Source organism: Dermacentor andersoni, chromosome 7 (assembly GCF_023375885.2).
Source record: "Dermacentor andersoni chromosome 7, qqDerAnde1_hic_scaffold, whole genome shotgun sequence".
NCBI lineage: Eukaryota > Metazoa > Arthropoda > Arachnida > Ixodida > Ixodidae > Dermacentor > Dermacentor andersoni.
The window spans coordinates 129874882-129891844 of NC_092820.1; the positions used below are offsets into that span (position 1 = coordinate 129874882).

The 16963-nt window shown below is 42.5% G+C and overlaps 1 protein-coding gene across 2 annotated transcripts in view; it reads right to left on the bottom strand.

Annotated features, from left to right (window-relative positions):
- Positions 1-16963, bottom strand: part of LOC126534533 (uncharacterized) — a 48038-nt gene that overhangs the window by 8919 nt on the left and 22156 nt on the right. For both annotated transcript variants that reach the window (XM_055072415.2, XM_050181793.3), the window contains exons 9-13: positions 14650-14748; positions 12580-12681; positions 4422-4493; positions 3701-3784; positions 1155-1256 (exon numbers count right to left, since the gene is read on the bottom strand). In XM_055072415.2, the coding sequence (XP_054928390.1) occupies positions 1155-1256; positions 3701-3784; positions 4422-4493; positions 12580-12681; positions 14650-14748 (459 nt within the window). The remainder of the gene's footprint in view (positions 1-1154; positions 1257-3700; positions 3785-4421; positions 4494-12579; positions 12682-14649; positions 14749-16963) is intronic.

Below are 16963 nucleotides of genomic sequence, written 5' to 3' on the forward strand. Positions count from 1 at the left end.
CGCTGAGCCAACGCAGCTTTTACGGCAACCTGAGTTGCATCGTTGCGCACTCCTGAGGGCCAATCTTCAATAATGCGGCACAGAACAGGAATCTGTGTCAGCTGGTGTTTGAGGATTCGAAAGGCTGTGTACTGTGATGGTCCTCTTTGGAATTGAGCTCCTTCTTTAAACAGGTCTGCTAGAGGAGCAGCAGTTGACGCTAAGTCGGAAGCAAACTTACGCAAATACGATGCTATTCCGAAGATACCTGTAGATGTTTAATACAGGCCGGGACGGGATAGTTCACTGCGGCCTTTATTCATTGATGAAAGTGTTGTACGCCATAGTAAGATATCTTGTAATCGAGAGAAGGTATTGTAGTCATCCGAAACCAGCATTTCCTTGCGATTTAGTCGAAATCCAGTGTCATGTAAGCTATTTAGTATTTTGTCGAGATTTAGCAGGTGTTGTTCCCTTGGAAAGACAGACATGATGTCGTCGAGGTACACAACGCAGGTGTGGTCTTTCAGCGAACCCAGCAGTGTGTTCATGGCGCGCTCTAACGTACGTGGGGCTGGTCACAGTGCGAAAGGCATTTGGCTAAACTCACACAACCGAAAGGTGTGCGGAAGGCCGTCTTGTACATATCCTCGTCAGTTACGTTTACCTACCAACACCCCGGTTTCAAACCTAGAGACTAAATAAATATCACATTGCATAAGTATCCATAGCGTCGTCAATACGCGGAAGCCGATATGAATCGGGTATGGTGTGTTCATTTTGCTCCCGGTAGTCCGCACACAATCCTAGATTGCCGTCCTTTTTACGGACGAAAAGAAGTGGTGCAGCCCATGGAGTGGACGTCGGCCTGGTGACGTCCTCTCTCTCTCTCTCTCTCTCTCTCTCTCTCTCTCTCTCTCTCTCTCTCTCTCTCTCTCTCTATATATATATATATATATATATATATATATATATATATATATATATATATATATATATATATATATATATATATATATATATATATATATTTAAAGAGAGAGAGAGATCACTTCATTTAGCATGCACGATGGCTGCGGCCCCACAGCCACTAAAAAGAGAGCAGTCCCCAATCAAAATGCCATGCAGCGTTTACTCTGAAATTGCGTTCACCAGAAATGGCAGTTTAGACTCACCGCAAGCACAAACCTCTTCGGTACCTTTGGTTTCGCATCTAGGCTCCTGTTTGTCGGCACACGATCCTAGCAAAGCAGTTGAGCACCGCACTAAATTATATACTGCGGAGAAAAAAGAAATGATGATTAGTAAGCTTTCGTGCAATTAGTAGCACAAGTATCTTTTCTCAAGGTGTTACGGTCAAGTTTAAATAACTAATTTAAGTATGTCTGCTTTTTTATGGAGGGAGGAGGGGGGTGGAGGTATGTCGTCTCCGTTAATGTTTTCGTAAGCGAAGACTGAATGAGGATGCCACAGAGTTGTTGCAAAATGATTCGCGGTTTCGCTTTTTTGTTCCTTTTTTCGTTTCCGCAACAACGGCGATCATTGATTATGTTCAGTTACTGAATTCTCACTTTATTGTAAATTTAGCAAATTCCAAATTGAGGTTCACACATTTCATAGTTATGCTTGCTGATTATGAAGAGAAGCCACTCTTCATTTCTGGCGAGCTACATTGTACGCAGAACCAACGGTAATATTCGCTTGTTACACTTTTCCACGACGATTCTAGCATGAACAATTGATGTTGCTTCCGAGCCTAACTAGGTAGATGTTATGCAAAGCTTAAATCAAATTGCGATGCGATGTCAGTTTAACCATGGCTGCAAACTGATGAGGAAATAAAGAGAAGAAACTTAAGGGAACGAAATTCTTGTGAGCAGCCCCTAAACAGTAGAAACCAAACATATATTGCTATTTATATTGAAATGAGCAGATGTTCATAATATAAGCAGGCAGAGAGAACGGCAATACCACGCGTAAACTGCAAACCCTACATGAGGGAAATGTTATCATAATAACAGGGCATGGCTCATATGCGTAGAGTTCGTGGTTTAGAAAAATGACTTAGCGCTTTCTGAGTGTCGGAAGGATATTAAAGGCATATCAAACATAGAGAGGAAGCTTCAGCGATTCCTATAACTCTGAACGCATTTACTCGGACAGTACCATCTCACAGTAGAGACCCACCAAGAAAAATTGCGGTTATTCTGAAATGGTGGTGTTTTGTCGCAATGGTTGAATAGTCAAGTTTCCTTTGGGTATGAGGTGGTTTTTATGGGGATGCAGAAAAATATGGGAAGAAAATTATAGCAACCGAAGGTAATTGCGTCAGGAAAGCTCACTACCTTTTATGACTTGTTTCGTCAAGAAGTTCTTTTTTTCTCATTGGTAAAGCGTATTCCAGTACGTCAGTGTGATTATTCATCTCAAAACAAGTTTATTCTGCAGCGTATACTCCGAGTGAAATTAGTCTGCGGAACGTACGACGTTTGTGCAATAAAATGTACCTTTCTCTACTAGTACATTTTCAATTTCAAATAGCGGGCAATCGGCAGCGCAGCATAGCGTTAGCTAACAAGCGAACGAAATTGTAATGTTGTCGTTGGCCCGTCATTGTTAGCATTGATGTCACCGAAGCTTCCTGTGCTGTTTTGCGGCACCAGCTGGCTTCCTAGGTCGTTCTCGATTCTGGTTAACTGTGACGTGGAGCATCACCATACCGATTGCCGGAAAGGCTTTATTTCTGCTATCGTCTCCCTTTTGATGATCATGATGGCGAAGAATGTCACGCCAACCCGGCACCATCTTCTCATGAGCAAGATGCAGGCACATTGCATCCCCCCCCTTTTTTTTGCAACAGCACTGTGGTCTGGCCTCTGAAGCGTATGCACGAACGTCACCGCTCCCGCCATCTGTGTGCAGTGCAATATGTTACTCAGTTAACCGACACTCATGCTGCGCGATAGAACAGCAGCCAGCATGTCTTGTTCCCGTTTGAAAAATGCAGTGGAATAATAAACTTTTTTTAAGCACGCGTTTTGCTACCATCCGCACGAGTTGCGAGCGCTTGTGTTTACGACCTGATTTGTTAAAACACCATGGAGTGTCCAGCTCTTTTAGACAATGTTGCACATCATGGGGTTCATATTTTTGCTATATGCGCATACAAAAAAAAACCACGAGACAGTGAATACATTTTCTGAAGTATTATACACTCAATTATCATTTGTTATGCAGGCCAGGCGTACTATCGGTGGTATTTTTGTGCAATTCAATGTTTAGTTCTATATAAGTAGTTCTGCTAGTGCGGGGATTGTCTGCAACAATAATGTCTTCGAAGACAGCGATCACCGTCAGCGTAATGAAATAGACGGACGGACGGTCGGACGGACGGACGGAAAAACCAAAACCAGCATATGCCTCTGCACTGTGGTCCCAGTAACAGAAGTACGCTCAAGAATCGAATAAATTAATATGGCGGAAAAGTTGACTGGTTTCCAGAAATAAATCTACGTCGTATAGAAAAGGCTGTTAGCTTAAGTAGCTATAATACTAAAAAAAATATTCTCGCGCAAGAAATTTGAGGTAAAGTGGAATGAATGTCACGTTTCACATGCCGGATTGGTGGGTGAATCTTGCAGAAGTAAAGAAATACAAACAAACAAAGGACACAAAAGGAACGATTATAACGCATGGTTCTTCACAGGCAGTGAAGGCTTACCGCATCGACAATTGCAGCCATGAGCAGACACCAAGCAGCATTTCTTTTGCCCCTTCTCGCAGCCACTGGAAACACACTGACGACCTGCGAGGGTGATGTGAGCCACGTGAGATATTTGTGATTGCGTAAAGTAAATGGACGTAAGAATATAATATTTAGCTAACATATCGACAAACTGTAGTCCCCTCAGGCCCTAACAAAACACAAATGTACGCACCATTCTTTTACATTGTATTTACCAAGGCAGTGCACTCCCCTGTGCCATTGCTTTGCTTCAGATAGCCGTGAATGATACGTCGCTTGGGAACGGTTTAATGTGGTGAAGACTACGATTCGTGTCTTTTAAACGCACTGCACTTCTAACACCCCGACAGATCGTCGGTAGCACTCTTGCATGTTAAATAGAATTGCTCATGAAGTCAATTGCGTTGTATTTTCGTACTGATCGACAGTGAAAATGTGGCATAAGCATAACAGACGTTATTAAAATCTGATGTTATCATTGTACTTTTAAAATAGGTCAATCAATGTTTCCGTCCCACGAAAAATACACGGCATTCCTACTATAGCGAAAGTGCCCCTTGGTGGGAAATGTTCCTGCGCCCTCTACTAACTCAGATGCGGTTTTATGTATCCTCTTTTCTTGTCTATGCAAGGTGATTGTAGAATCCCTGTGAACGTAGCGTTGTGATAGAGGTCACTGAACGATGATGGTACTTGCCCAAGTTCGTCCCTTGAAGTCCACCTTGCGTTCCTTGAACATGCTTTCCTTGTTGTGATTGTGGCTGTTTCACTTGAATAAATATTGAATAAAACGAGCGGTAGCATAAAAAAAATCAAATGAGCAGATTCAAGACGAAAAACAAGGGAAGGGACAGTATAGAAGAATAAAAATGTGTCACTCAATAAGACCACCACTGCCTAGTTATTCATTTCACGGTTGCAAAAAAACGTTTTAGGATGGTTGGCCACTCTTTACTGGGAAATATTGTGGCAGGCGGTCAGCTGGTGACATTTTATTAATCATACGGCTTTAGTGAAACCAGTTGCAAGTCGCCACCGACTTGCACAGTGAGCTTCGTCTGAGTGGTGGGGAGCCTTACGCTTTCGTACGGGAGACGTAGATGATATAAAAATGCATTTCTGGCTTGCAGCCTTGCAACCGCCCTCTTGCAATCTGAAAATCAACCTAATTCACCTGCAGCAAGAGCAGTTGCAATAGTAAATTTCTGGTAAATTAACATTATTTGTAAATTTAATATTTCCCCTAAATATGTCCAGCGAACCCGATTCGATAAAAACGAGTGCTTTTGCATTTTATCCGCTATAGGCAAGAGTATTGTCAACGCAGGAAGGCAATTTAATGCCACATAATTTGGTGAACTCATGCAGTAGAATAACGCTTAGTGCCTCATTGCAGGGAGGACATGCATTTTAATGCCAAGTTATTATGAAGATAAGCGCTCTGCAAACCAGATCACTGTACAACTGAAATGGGTTTAGGTACATAATATACATTCCAAAGTCCCGTACAGCTGTTTGTCATTGAAGTTACTACAAATGACCAGCACGTTATTCGAGTTCTGTCATTGGCCCTTATATTTGGTAGAAAGCTCATAACCTGGCTGACAGTATTTGTGTTTGCCAAGGGTAATCACCAGAATAGCCTTAAGAAAAACATAACTCTATTTAAGTGTAGAAAGTGAATATGTGGCTTTGAAGTGATGACTAAGACGACGAAATATGGCTAAATCGTCATAAAATAACTTTATTATGGTGTCTGTGGACTTACAGAGCAGCGGAATGACGAACAACGCATTGTGCCCCACATAGAGGAACTGCGTAGTCAGCGACCAATGATGACGTGTAGTCACCGGATAAAAATAAATTAAAGCCTTAGGGTTATCAGAGCAAATAATGATTAATATCTTATTACAGACGTTTTAGTTGTCCAGTGGAGATAAAATATTTCCCCGCCTGTACTCTGATGAAGAGGACAATGCGAGTATGCATGATCGTTTTTATCAAGGCGCAGTGAAGAAGTAGCACTGGCGGTCGGTATTAAAAAGGTGACTAGGTGAAAAAGGTGAATAGTGCTCTACCACCCATGTTTTTGACGTTGAGAAAATTTGTCGTTGATTTTAGGTAAGTTGTAGATTAATAAGAGTCGCGAGTTGTAGCCACAACGTCAAATTAATATCCTCAGAATATAATAAATTATAGTTTTGCGTACGAAAACCTATGATATGATTATGGGGCACCCGGTAGTAGAAAGTCCGGATTAGTTCTGACCACCTAGAGCTCTTTACCGCCCACGTAAATCTAAGTACACGGTATGTTTTTTGCATTTTGCCCGTTTCGAAATGTAGTCGCTGTGGCCGGGATTTGATCCCGCGACCTTATCCTGACATCGACTGGAATAACTTGACAGCATATTCACCTTCTAAAAAGTATTTCTTTTCCTGAGGCTCACTTTAAAGATTACGCAAACTGTCACAGCTCCTATTCGGGGTGTCATAATTTTACGCTTAGTCTTCATTTCAAACCTCGAACTCGCGAATTCATTCCACTGCGCCCACGGTCTAAGCTAACCCAAAGCACTGTAGTTAAAGTTATTTATTGCCGTGTCTATATGTCAGCCAGTGACGGAATTCATTCATTATTACAAAAAAAAAGAATTTCTTTTTTTGCAATAAACGAAGAGCCGTTCGATTTCTACTACAATTTTCGTGAAAACTTGTGATCATATATCTCCTAACGTAGGTGGTTTTGTTTCAAAAATTAAATGCTCTCGCTGACAGACAAGTACGTGCCATCAGTCCGCATTATCAGTGACGCTAGCAAGCAATGCTAAAAAAAACGCTTGAGGAAAAATTACATAAAACAAATGTAATCTTCCAGAGAACGTCTCATGAATCCTTCGGCTTGAGTATTACCATTCTTTTTCTTCTAGCACGTACTTCAAAGCAGTTGTCCAAGTGTTTATTTGTTCAGAGCGTACTCGGCTAAACAGCCTCATTTAATTAGACACTGTTAATTGGTGTCATTAAAGACAGGAATTGACTCCCACAAAACATTTTAGCTGAGAATAAACCCTAAATATGTAGATAACGAGTTAGTACTTTATGCAAGCACCAATATGTCATATTTAAATATTCATATATTACGCAAAAGCTTTCTTTTTCTTTATTTGGCTCTTTAAATATATACTTTTCATTTTAAGCCTTCTGCGTTTGTCGCCTTATGCTTCTCATTTTACGAATTTGTTTTGTATTTCCTCCCCCTTTATGTAATGCGCCACTGGGGCCTTTGAAGGAAAACAATTTATAATAATGGTAATAACGGTGTCTCGGAGAAGTCAAAACTTCATTAAAGTTCATCATACAAATACTGTGCTATGGAGGTCACTTATGTCAGAAAACGCCAATATGTTGTCATGAGGACAAAACCAAGAAAACCGTTGGAATCTATTGTGAATTGAAAGAAAATACTCATATATTGGTAAGTAGTTATTGAAATATTGACGTAGAAATTCCGTCTATTTAAGTATTATAGATGTGCTGCAATATCAGAGACAGTGACAGAAGGCTCAAGGTCGCAATATAAGTTAAGCAACTACATTCTACACGTTCTTTAGTTAGCGTTGAACTAGTGTAGTTTTTTTTTTTTATTATGTCCTTGCATTCCAGGGTAAATAGGGTCAGTGACAGGAATCCTTCCCTATACAGTGATAAACTAAATAAATTCTGCAAGTTAAAGCTCTGTTATCAAGTGCGATGGTAGGAACACGGTTATTGTGAGAAGATTATAAAGGTGAGTATTTATCGGCACCTCAGTCACAGTTTTAACAGCGGCACTGTTTAAGTTTTCGTTCTGCCGTGGAGCGTTACCAGAAAACTCAGCCCAGCTGTGCGCCGCCTCGCGTTGGCTGGCAACCACCTGCGAGAGTACCGAGTCACGTAACCTCCTCGCACCCCACGTGCGTAAGGTAGACTCGTGACGTCACAGGCGTGTAAGATCTCGGACCGGCGCGGCGCACGCCTCTCAACTTCCAGTGTCAAGCCCGCCGAGACAAGGGCGGGAAAACGGCCGATTCCAGCGCGAATTTATGGGCATAGAGTTTGGGCACAGCTGCCGCCTCTGTGACCTACAAGCAAGCTCGGCGCCCGCTCAGCGATGCTATGATCCACGAAGGAGAGCCGATCGTGTCAAACGTGCCGAGGCCGTCGCTGACAAACGCCATCGCCGAGCCGAGGATTCCGAGTTTCGGACGAGAGACAACGAACGCTGCCGACTGAATGCTCGGTGCCACCGGGAATCGATTCCCGGCCGGCGCGTCACCGAAAACTTCCAAGGCCAAGTCCACAAATCCATCGGAAGTGCGAACGGCCGCTTCCACCGTGAATTGCTCGGCACAAAGTTCAGGCACAGCTGCCGCGTCTATGACTGGTTATGGTTCGACGTGAATCTCTCCACGGTGAGTTAGGTGCAGAACTTTGAACAGAAGAGCTCTGCTATGCAAGTGATTCTCGAAGCATTCCCCGATACCACCGACCACGACGACAACCACGACGACGACCACGACGACGGTCGTAGGTCGAGGACGAGGACAGGATCGGCGATGATGATGACAGGTACTGAAGCACTGTAGGTAATAAATTCTGATACACGTACTGTGACTTGTATGCGTGGGACTTGCTGGGGCTTGTGTGGCTTACCGGCCTGGCCGTTTATGATCTCACAAAAACTTCGCGAAACTTAGCAAATCTTCACGACACTTAGTATGAGCATAGTTAAGCCATGCATAAGCTCGTAGGACTTAGCAAAACCTAGCAATGCTTAGTCTGAGCCTAACCAAGCCTTGCATAACCTAGCAAAACTTAGCGAAACCTAGCAACAGTTAGCAAAAGCTGGAACTGGCTCCTCTGTGACCGAGCCTTCCACCTCTAGTGAAAACTGCCCACATATTTTTTTTTAATTTCCCGCCAAGAAGGGTCTGATCATTACGACAGAAAGTGTGCTATTAGCAATAGTATCGCAACGATTCTTATTATCGTTGCAATGCACCAGAATACCTCATGATCTGAACCCAAGATTTGACGCAGCCATGTAGTTTTTGAGGCAACTGATGGAATGACTGCTAAATAATTCGCAAGACTTCGTAACCTCAATATATTTAGAGGCAAGGACAGGAATCCATGAGGTGGCTTCGTTGCTCTGTTTCACGTACACATGGAAATACTGTCTATTGCTGCGCAGTTTAAATCAATCTGGTATGTCACGCCCGACATTTTTTTCCCAGAGCATCCATCGAAACCCAAAATCCAATCTTAGTAAAAGAGGCCAAGTCATCTGCTCAGTTATCTTACACAATATGAGAAAGACATGACGTATCATAACTGGGTATGACATCGTTCGGTTCTGCTAAAGAGTCACATCTCATAGCAAAGTGTGGCCTTCGCTTGCGTGACATTTAGCTCGTGCTTGTGGATTGTATCACTCCTGGGTAGGCACATAAATTCCAGTGATGCACACTGTATGGACGATGAAAACTATTAGCACAAGAAGAAATACTAAAAGAAAGAAAGAAAGCTTACAGTCAAAATGCGTCTAGGACTTGCATACCGTTAGTTTCTTTTGCCAGGACTTGTACTATTTCATGGCCAGAACATTGATAAATTTTTATTGTGTCAACCTTGACGGCTCAATTAGCAAAAATTATTTCAACCTACTACAGGTACGAAACTTTTTGCGGAACTAATCTAGTTGGCTGTTCCTAAATGTGCACCACCACATCGTCCTCATTATCGAGTAAACAGTGATAAAGTGCTAGAAACAGAAACTTCCTTCGTGACATAAGAGATATCAAGGGATGGCAAGTTCGTGCTGTTGGTCATCAATACCGAATTCACGTTTCGCAACTTAGTTAGCACTGTCACTACTATTATTCCATCTGCTGTGGAAAACGCAAATATACAGGAGAGGCGTGTGGCGATTTCACTGTTAAATCTCTTCATACTTTTACGCAGTAACGACTCATCGGCGACCGTTAGTGGAGCGTGCGTGTTTTGAGCTCGGCATGTGTTTTTTTTCATACTTCGGTAGCGATGTCGGAGAGCTGTCGCATTGTGTATACATACTGCCCCGAAGGCTGCTTGTTCATTGTGTGAGCACTCGGAAGGTGTGATAGAGAGCTAAATGCTGGTGCAAGCCAACAAAGCCATGGTATCGGTATTACAAGAAGTTTTACTGCGTAAGAAATTCACTGAAAATTGCGACACTCCCCAATGCGAAATATGAGTGCAGCTCTATGCGTGTTTTCATTTCGCGATACATCAGTTGGCGCGGACAATCTGTTTTGTGCGGCACGTTGCAAACAGAGGGAAGCGTTGCAAATCAAGTAACGCTCAAGCGCAACGACAACGGTGAACGAAGTCGGCGATCGTTGAAAACGGATCTGCAGGTGAAGCGTGTCGGCTTTTATATATGACTCGTCGATGGTTCTAGCGTAATCGCTGGAACCCGCGTGGCTTCCTGAAAGTAGTGCACAATTCGTGTCACGCCAAGAATCAGATTACGAATACTCTGGCGTCATCTCGTAGTCTCGTGCGGTACTCAGCTTACCTCTTCACACTTTCGCCATACTGCCTTCCTCCGCTTTCCGCTTCGAGCTTTCACTGTAGACTCCTCCATCGCTTTCCTCCTCGCGCTCTCTTCTTTCATCTCCCGCTGCGCCCCGCGTTCGCTGTCATCTTTCGCTGTGCTCGATCGCTCGATTGGGCGGTACGACGCCGAAGTACGCCGAGATACGCCGACGCCCCCCGTAGGAACGGGTACCTAGGAGCTGGGCTATAACACATGTTTAAAGCTCGAAATTTTTAAACAATCTTGTAGTTTTTGTTTGTGAAAACAATATAAAAGCTCAAGGTTTCGACAGGGAAAGGTGATATTCTACCTTCATCCTGAACGTAAACTTAGGGCTCCTTCTTTGGATAAGCATATAAGCGGCCTTTTAAAGTATATAGTTCATATGCCTTCCGATGACGGCATTAGAGAAAAAACAGAATTTGATAATAAAAATACAAACGTATTCAAGTCTTTTCTGCAACACAAACCTCAAACTTCACCTCTATGATACACTGTTCATTAAGAGGTTTTCATATAGGAAAGAAATATTAGGTGCTCAGGGGCCCTATAACGTAAAACTATTACAATGTTTTTATTCCAACCTCTTGACGTCAAACTTGCGTAACCGCCGACGCAAGCATCAGGCGGTAACCTGCTGGGTTGTTTAAAGAGACCTGTGAAATGCTTTCCTCGTTTATATGAGGTGACTCTTGTTTGCTTTAAAAACGACTTACACTGCCTAGACTGAGCGAATTGTCTTATCTAATTCGACAATAAAAGGCGAGGAGCACGGCTCAAGTGGAGAGCGATTCGATGGCGCCGAGCCAGTGCACTGAAAATCTACAACCGGATGAAGAGGGTGGTGTCGCATCTGCGATTGGTCTGCTTTCCCTTACTTAGCTTGGGGTGGCTCGTCGAAAATCGCGGCGGCATGTAACGGAAGGTTAAGAATGCCGCTAAAAAGGATCATCAGCAAATAAACGTTGACTGAGCGAGGTCGTAAACGTACCGAAAGTGCTAGAGAAACGTTACATGGCCACCCAAAAAGTTCTATTGTACGCAAATAAACCAATGCTCTCCGGCAGGTGCGAGTTGTCAGTGCCTGAGCGATCGGCGGCAACCATCTTTTATTCCTTGCGAAACGGGACAGCCTGCGGCTACTCATAGAAAATTCAGTTTTGTTCCGCATATTAATGAATCTTTGACGCATATACGTCACTTTGACGCGGTGACTTTTCGCGGTTTTGTGACGTCGCGTGACAGACAGGTGAAGTGGGTGCAGTTCGAAAACTTTCGACCAATAGCCAACGTCTAATGTCGAAAAGGCGTCGAATGAGAAATAACTATTTTTTTTTGTTCTTTGCCGTCATGAATAATCACTGTGTTCACATTATATCAGATGGGGAGTTACCACGGTTTTCGTGACCTCGCGTGACAGACAGGTGAAGTGGGGGTGGTTAGAAAAAGTTGTTGGCCAATGCCGGAGGGATGATTGCAGAATTGAAATAGAAAAGTTTGGAATAGCGTTACGTTATAGCGCGCTAGATATTAGCGAGGATCTACAGTGCGCAAGTCGATCGGACACTTGGAGTGCGGAACGCATCCGCGAAAAGATCCTGCAAAGAAACTAATTTTGGACTGCTAAGCACGAGGTCACGAGATCGTATGACGGCCATGGCGGCGCATTTTGATGGGGGCGAAATGCGAAAGCACCTGTATACTTAGATTTAGGTGCATGTTATAGAACCCCTGAAGGTACAAATTATGCCTGATCGACTGCGACCTGCATCATAATCAAATCGTGGTTTTGGCACGTAAAACCCCATACCCTAATTTTTTAAATTAGGAAACTTGTAAGTAGATTTGTAATGTCAGTCTACATTTCATTCACATAACGTTGTCACCGATAAAATTCTGGTGACATTGAATATTTAGCTAAATGAATGTGGAGGACATGAATTGTGAAAATCGCACCTGCCTTTTCTGCCTTATAGTTAGTTTGTAATTTTTAAACACCCTTGACATCTACGGCGGTTTTTCATCTTTTTGATATGATGTAAGATGGCAGACTTATTTTGCCTAAAACAGCGTTTCGTGAAAGAACAATGGAATGAGCACATTTCCTTTTGCCTTATGTCGCAATCTTCGTCTGACTCGCGCTGCCGTTTTTTTTTTTTTCTGGCGCTATAAAGCACAATCTTGGCCTTCCCTCAGACTGGATATTTTAGTAACTAGACGAAGTTTTCGCTTACCACACTGACACATTCGCTCGCCGTTTGCCTTGTCGCATTTCGTCACACTGGGTGATTTACACGTCTCTTTCCATGCCATCGAACAACTTGTCACGACCATTACTGTAAGGAAATGATATGCAGAAATTCATCACATATGCCGTCGTGCATGTATCTCTGATTATGATCCTCAGAACAAAACGGACGCAGCCACCTTAAACAGAGCAATGCACGCGTGTTATCTTAGGTCAGTATGAGAACAATGCCGTGTCCTGTCTATCCCGTCTTCTCCTCTTTTTTTCGCCAACTGTTAATTACTTAAACATTGATTTGCCTAGAGACATGTCTTCCACTGAGCGATCAATGCGCTATCTATAACCTTTTAGAGCAGCACGGGGGGAACGTTGAAATAGTTCATACTTTTTGCAGTGTACTGAAAACATTAGAAGATACAGTGCAATATTTTTAAGCATGCCGATGCTGCGATGGTTCTGTCTACTCTCATCTACGGCAATGGGATACTGTAGATAAACTTACAGTTGACATGAACAAAAACAGCCCAATTTCCGGAATGTAGGTATACAGCTTAGCTTATAACTTTAATACATTTGCAGCCTGCCACGTAGACCGGGTATTGCAGCTTTGACGAATAACAAAGAGCACAAACAGTACAAAACTTCGGCTAGCTAACTTGAAATTGCAAAAAAAAAAAAGGTTGGGAGGTACGATGCATATTGTTTAATAACGGTGTGTGCCTAGTATAATTGGTCGCCTAAGGGCCAGCTGCTCACAGAAGGTATTAATAACCTGCCATGACAAAAAACAGCAAAAAATACCTAAGGAAAGAAATATCTAGATAAAGCTTCCGGCCGTTGTTGATTAAAACCACGCAGTGAAATATATAAATTACGAAATGCCTAACACGACAGCCGCGCATGGGTCTCGTCTTATACGAAGCTTACATGGCCAGGAAATCTGCATCATATCGCGCGTAACTGCCTTATGCGCACCACAGGATATTGAAAATCTAGTTTTGCTCCAAATAAAACATGTAGCATGACCAGCCTCGCAGATGTCTAAAGGGTTGGAAGCAGCCTGATTAGGTGTCTCATATGCTAAATCCATTAAAATGGTCACTGAAAATACCTCACAACCACTGCACTTCCATTATAACAGCGCCGGGAGCACAAATAAACAGAGATAAATATGATGTGCACACGGGTGCACTAGACAACAGATTTTACGCAGGATGTTAGAACACAACGGTATGGTGTCAATATCGACAAACAGGCCTCGGTCATTATGTGCAGTGGCGTGGGGTAGGTGTTTCAATATCGCCGCCTTAACGTATCTTTTTGCGTAGTCTAATGCTTAAACCATCAGCATGGAGCTCCGTCAGGTAAAATCGTAGTATTTGCATGGGGAACAATATTGTTACGTGTGGAAAGACACAGAAGAAAGATGCTATTTACAGGCTATTTACACTGGAGCCAGACAGCCAGGCCGACACTAGCTCGCCCCAAGGGCACAGACAAACTTCATTGTCGTTCTCGCGGCAGCTTGTCTTTTGAGCATCTCTCGATGATATCGTAATAACAGGTTGTGTTTTCTACAGAGAAAATATGCTGTATTCACGCTTCAACAGTTATTTGGTACTTACACCTCCACCCCATATTTTAATTCACGCAAGATATAACCACACGGACAGTCGGACTAGCTAGCAAAGCCACCATCGCATGAGCGAAAGAAGGGCTGCAGCAATCCAGAAGGGGACGCTCACATTTTTGCTCAACTCACGTAAAAAAGCCCACCTTTAACTTAAATACTGAATTTTCTTCTGAAACACTGCAAGGGTTTGAAATACATTTAACACGACGTCCCTTACAATATACGTGTTCAAATGTAAATATGGGCAAAGCGTAGTTTAATTAGGGATGTGGAGTGTCTGTTGAAATATAGTATTTGTTTCGGACGCGATATCTACCAGCCATCATTAGACAGAAGCAGTTATTTATAAGTATTCATAACAATCAGCACTAGCGTCAATTAAAGTGCAATATTGATAGTCGTGCAATGGCACCAAATACATACCACAAACGCACTTGCAACCCTTTTCGGTCACCAAGCAACAGGTTTTGTTTGTCTTCGCAGTGCACTGAGTCGAAGGACATGAAGAAGGAAGAGTACCACCTGAGTTATAAATTGTAAAGAAGATAAAATAAGTTGTACTATATTTATATAAATGGTACTCACTCGCACGCAACATCGTGTGGTAAGAATTATCGCTTCTTAATGGCTATATGAGAACGCAAATGAAAGTAACTTGTTCTTTGCTAGCAAAATTGGCAACCGTACATTTTCCAATGTCCATATTATGTGATTGCTGAGAGGTTCGAAATGCGTAACGTGTTTGCGTCAAATTCAAACAGCTGATTTATAATATTTCAAAAGACTATTCATATTAGAGCAACAGGTAGGTGTGTAGGTGTAAATAGTTACTTCTGGTATGATGTAATTGGAAAGGGAAAATAATAAATTACGGCAATACGCATTTCACGATGACTATTAACACTAGTGTTATTGGCATTTGAGCTATGTAGCGGCACACCGTTTTCTTAAGCCACATTTCCTGAACATGCATGGTGGTCATAACGACAATGCCGCTACTTCGGCTACATGCAACATGCTCTGCTTTCGTTCACTATAATTCACTATGGCATTGCTTTCCTAAGGTCACCCATGAGCATGACGGCATGACGACAATGGAGAGAAGATAATAAAAGGGCGATGAAAGAATGACTTCGATAGAGCGACACAGGTAATTTGATGACAACGGGATGACACCACTGGTATGACAATTCATAAATACGATAGTTTAACAGCGCCGAGCCTATGACGAGGAGGGCCTGGCAATAACAGTATGACGTCGAATGAAGGACACCGCCGGAATGACATTGCCACCATCACGATGGCATGACGACGGCATGACACAGGGTGCACAATAGCGAATGTCTGACAGTGAGACTATGACAACAATGTTATAACAACGGTGGTACAATCACGATTGAATGAAAAAATCAATATTATAAAATACTGAAAAAGAAAAAAATGACGTCGATGGATCGACAAAGACTTTATGTCGACAACGTCATCATGACAATGGTATGACAATGAATGCATGACGATGACTGTATGAGAACCACGCCACGCAATGATGACTCCTTGATGACGATAGCATGACGACGACTGTATGACGACGACGTATTGACGAGGTTCGCATTATAAAGGTTTAAGGACATTGGGATGACAGGTGTATGAATGGACAACGGCGTAATAACGACCGTATCATGAAGCGTGCGTCACAACGATGGCGCGTCGACGGCGGCACAATGAGAGTCGGATGACGAATTCTGAGTAACAACAACGGCATGACAACGACGGCATGATGACGAGAGTTTGACAATAAGTGCATTTTAGTAACTCTTTTACGAAGGTGCAAGGATGACACTGGAATGTCAAGGGTGGCATAACCACGAAGAAATAATACAGCTTGATTGCGACAGAATGCCGAATAATTAACGCCAATGGAGCGACGAAGGTTATATGACGACAACTGCGTTACGACCACGGCGTGATAAAAACGCCACTGGGAGAATCGGATGATGAAGCTAGAGTAAGAACAATGGAGTGACAAGGACGGCTTCACGATGGCAGTGTGGCAACGAATGAATGACGACTGTGTGACGATGACGACGTGAGGAGAGTCGGCTGACAAACAATGACAACGACGCAAGGACCACTATGGCATCACTACTAAGAGCACATACCTAGTGACACAAGCTTTAGACAAGTCAGGTGACTGGGTCGAAATTGAATGCGTGACAAAGACAGCACAGCGAGAGTAAGATAACAAAGCTGGAATGACAACGATAGAACGACCATGCCGGCATCTCGACCACGAGCACAATCCGAGTGCTTCAAGGTAGTATACAACTTGGGTCACTGTGTGGGCGCACATATATAGATAGATAGATAGATAGATAGATAGATAGATAGATAGATAGATAGATAGATAGATAGATAGATAGATAGATAGATAGATAGATAGATAGATAGATAGATAGATAGATAGATAGATAGATAGATAGATAGATAGATAGATAGATAGATAGATAGATAGATAGATAGATAGATAGATAGATAGATAGATAGATAGATAGATAGATAGATAGATAGATAGATAGATAGATAGATAGATAGATAGATAGATAGATAGATAGATAGATAGATAGATAGATAGATAGATAGATAGATAGATAGATAGATAGATAGATAGATAGATAGATAGATAGATAGATAGATAGATAGATAGATAGATAGATAGATAGATAGATAGATAGATAGA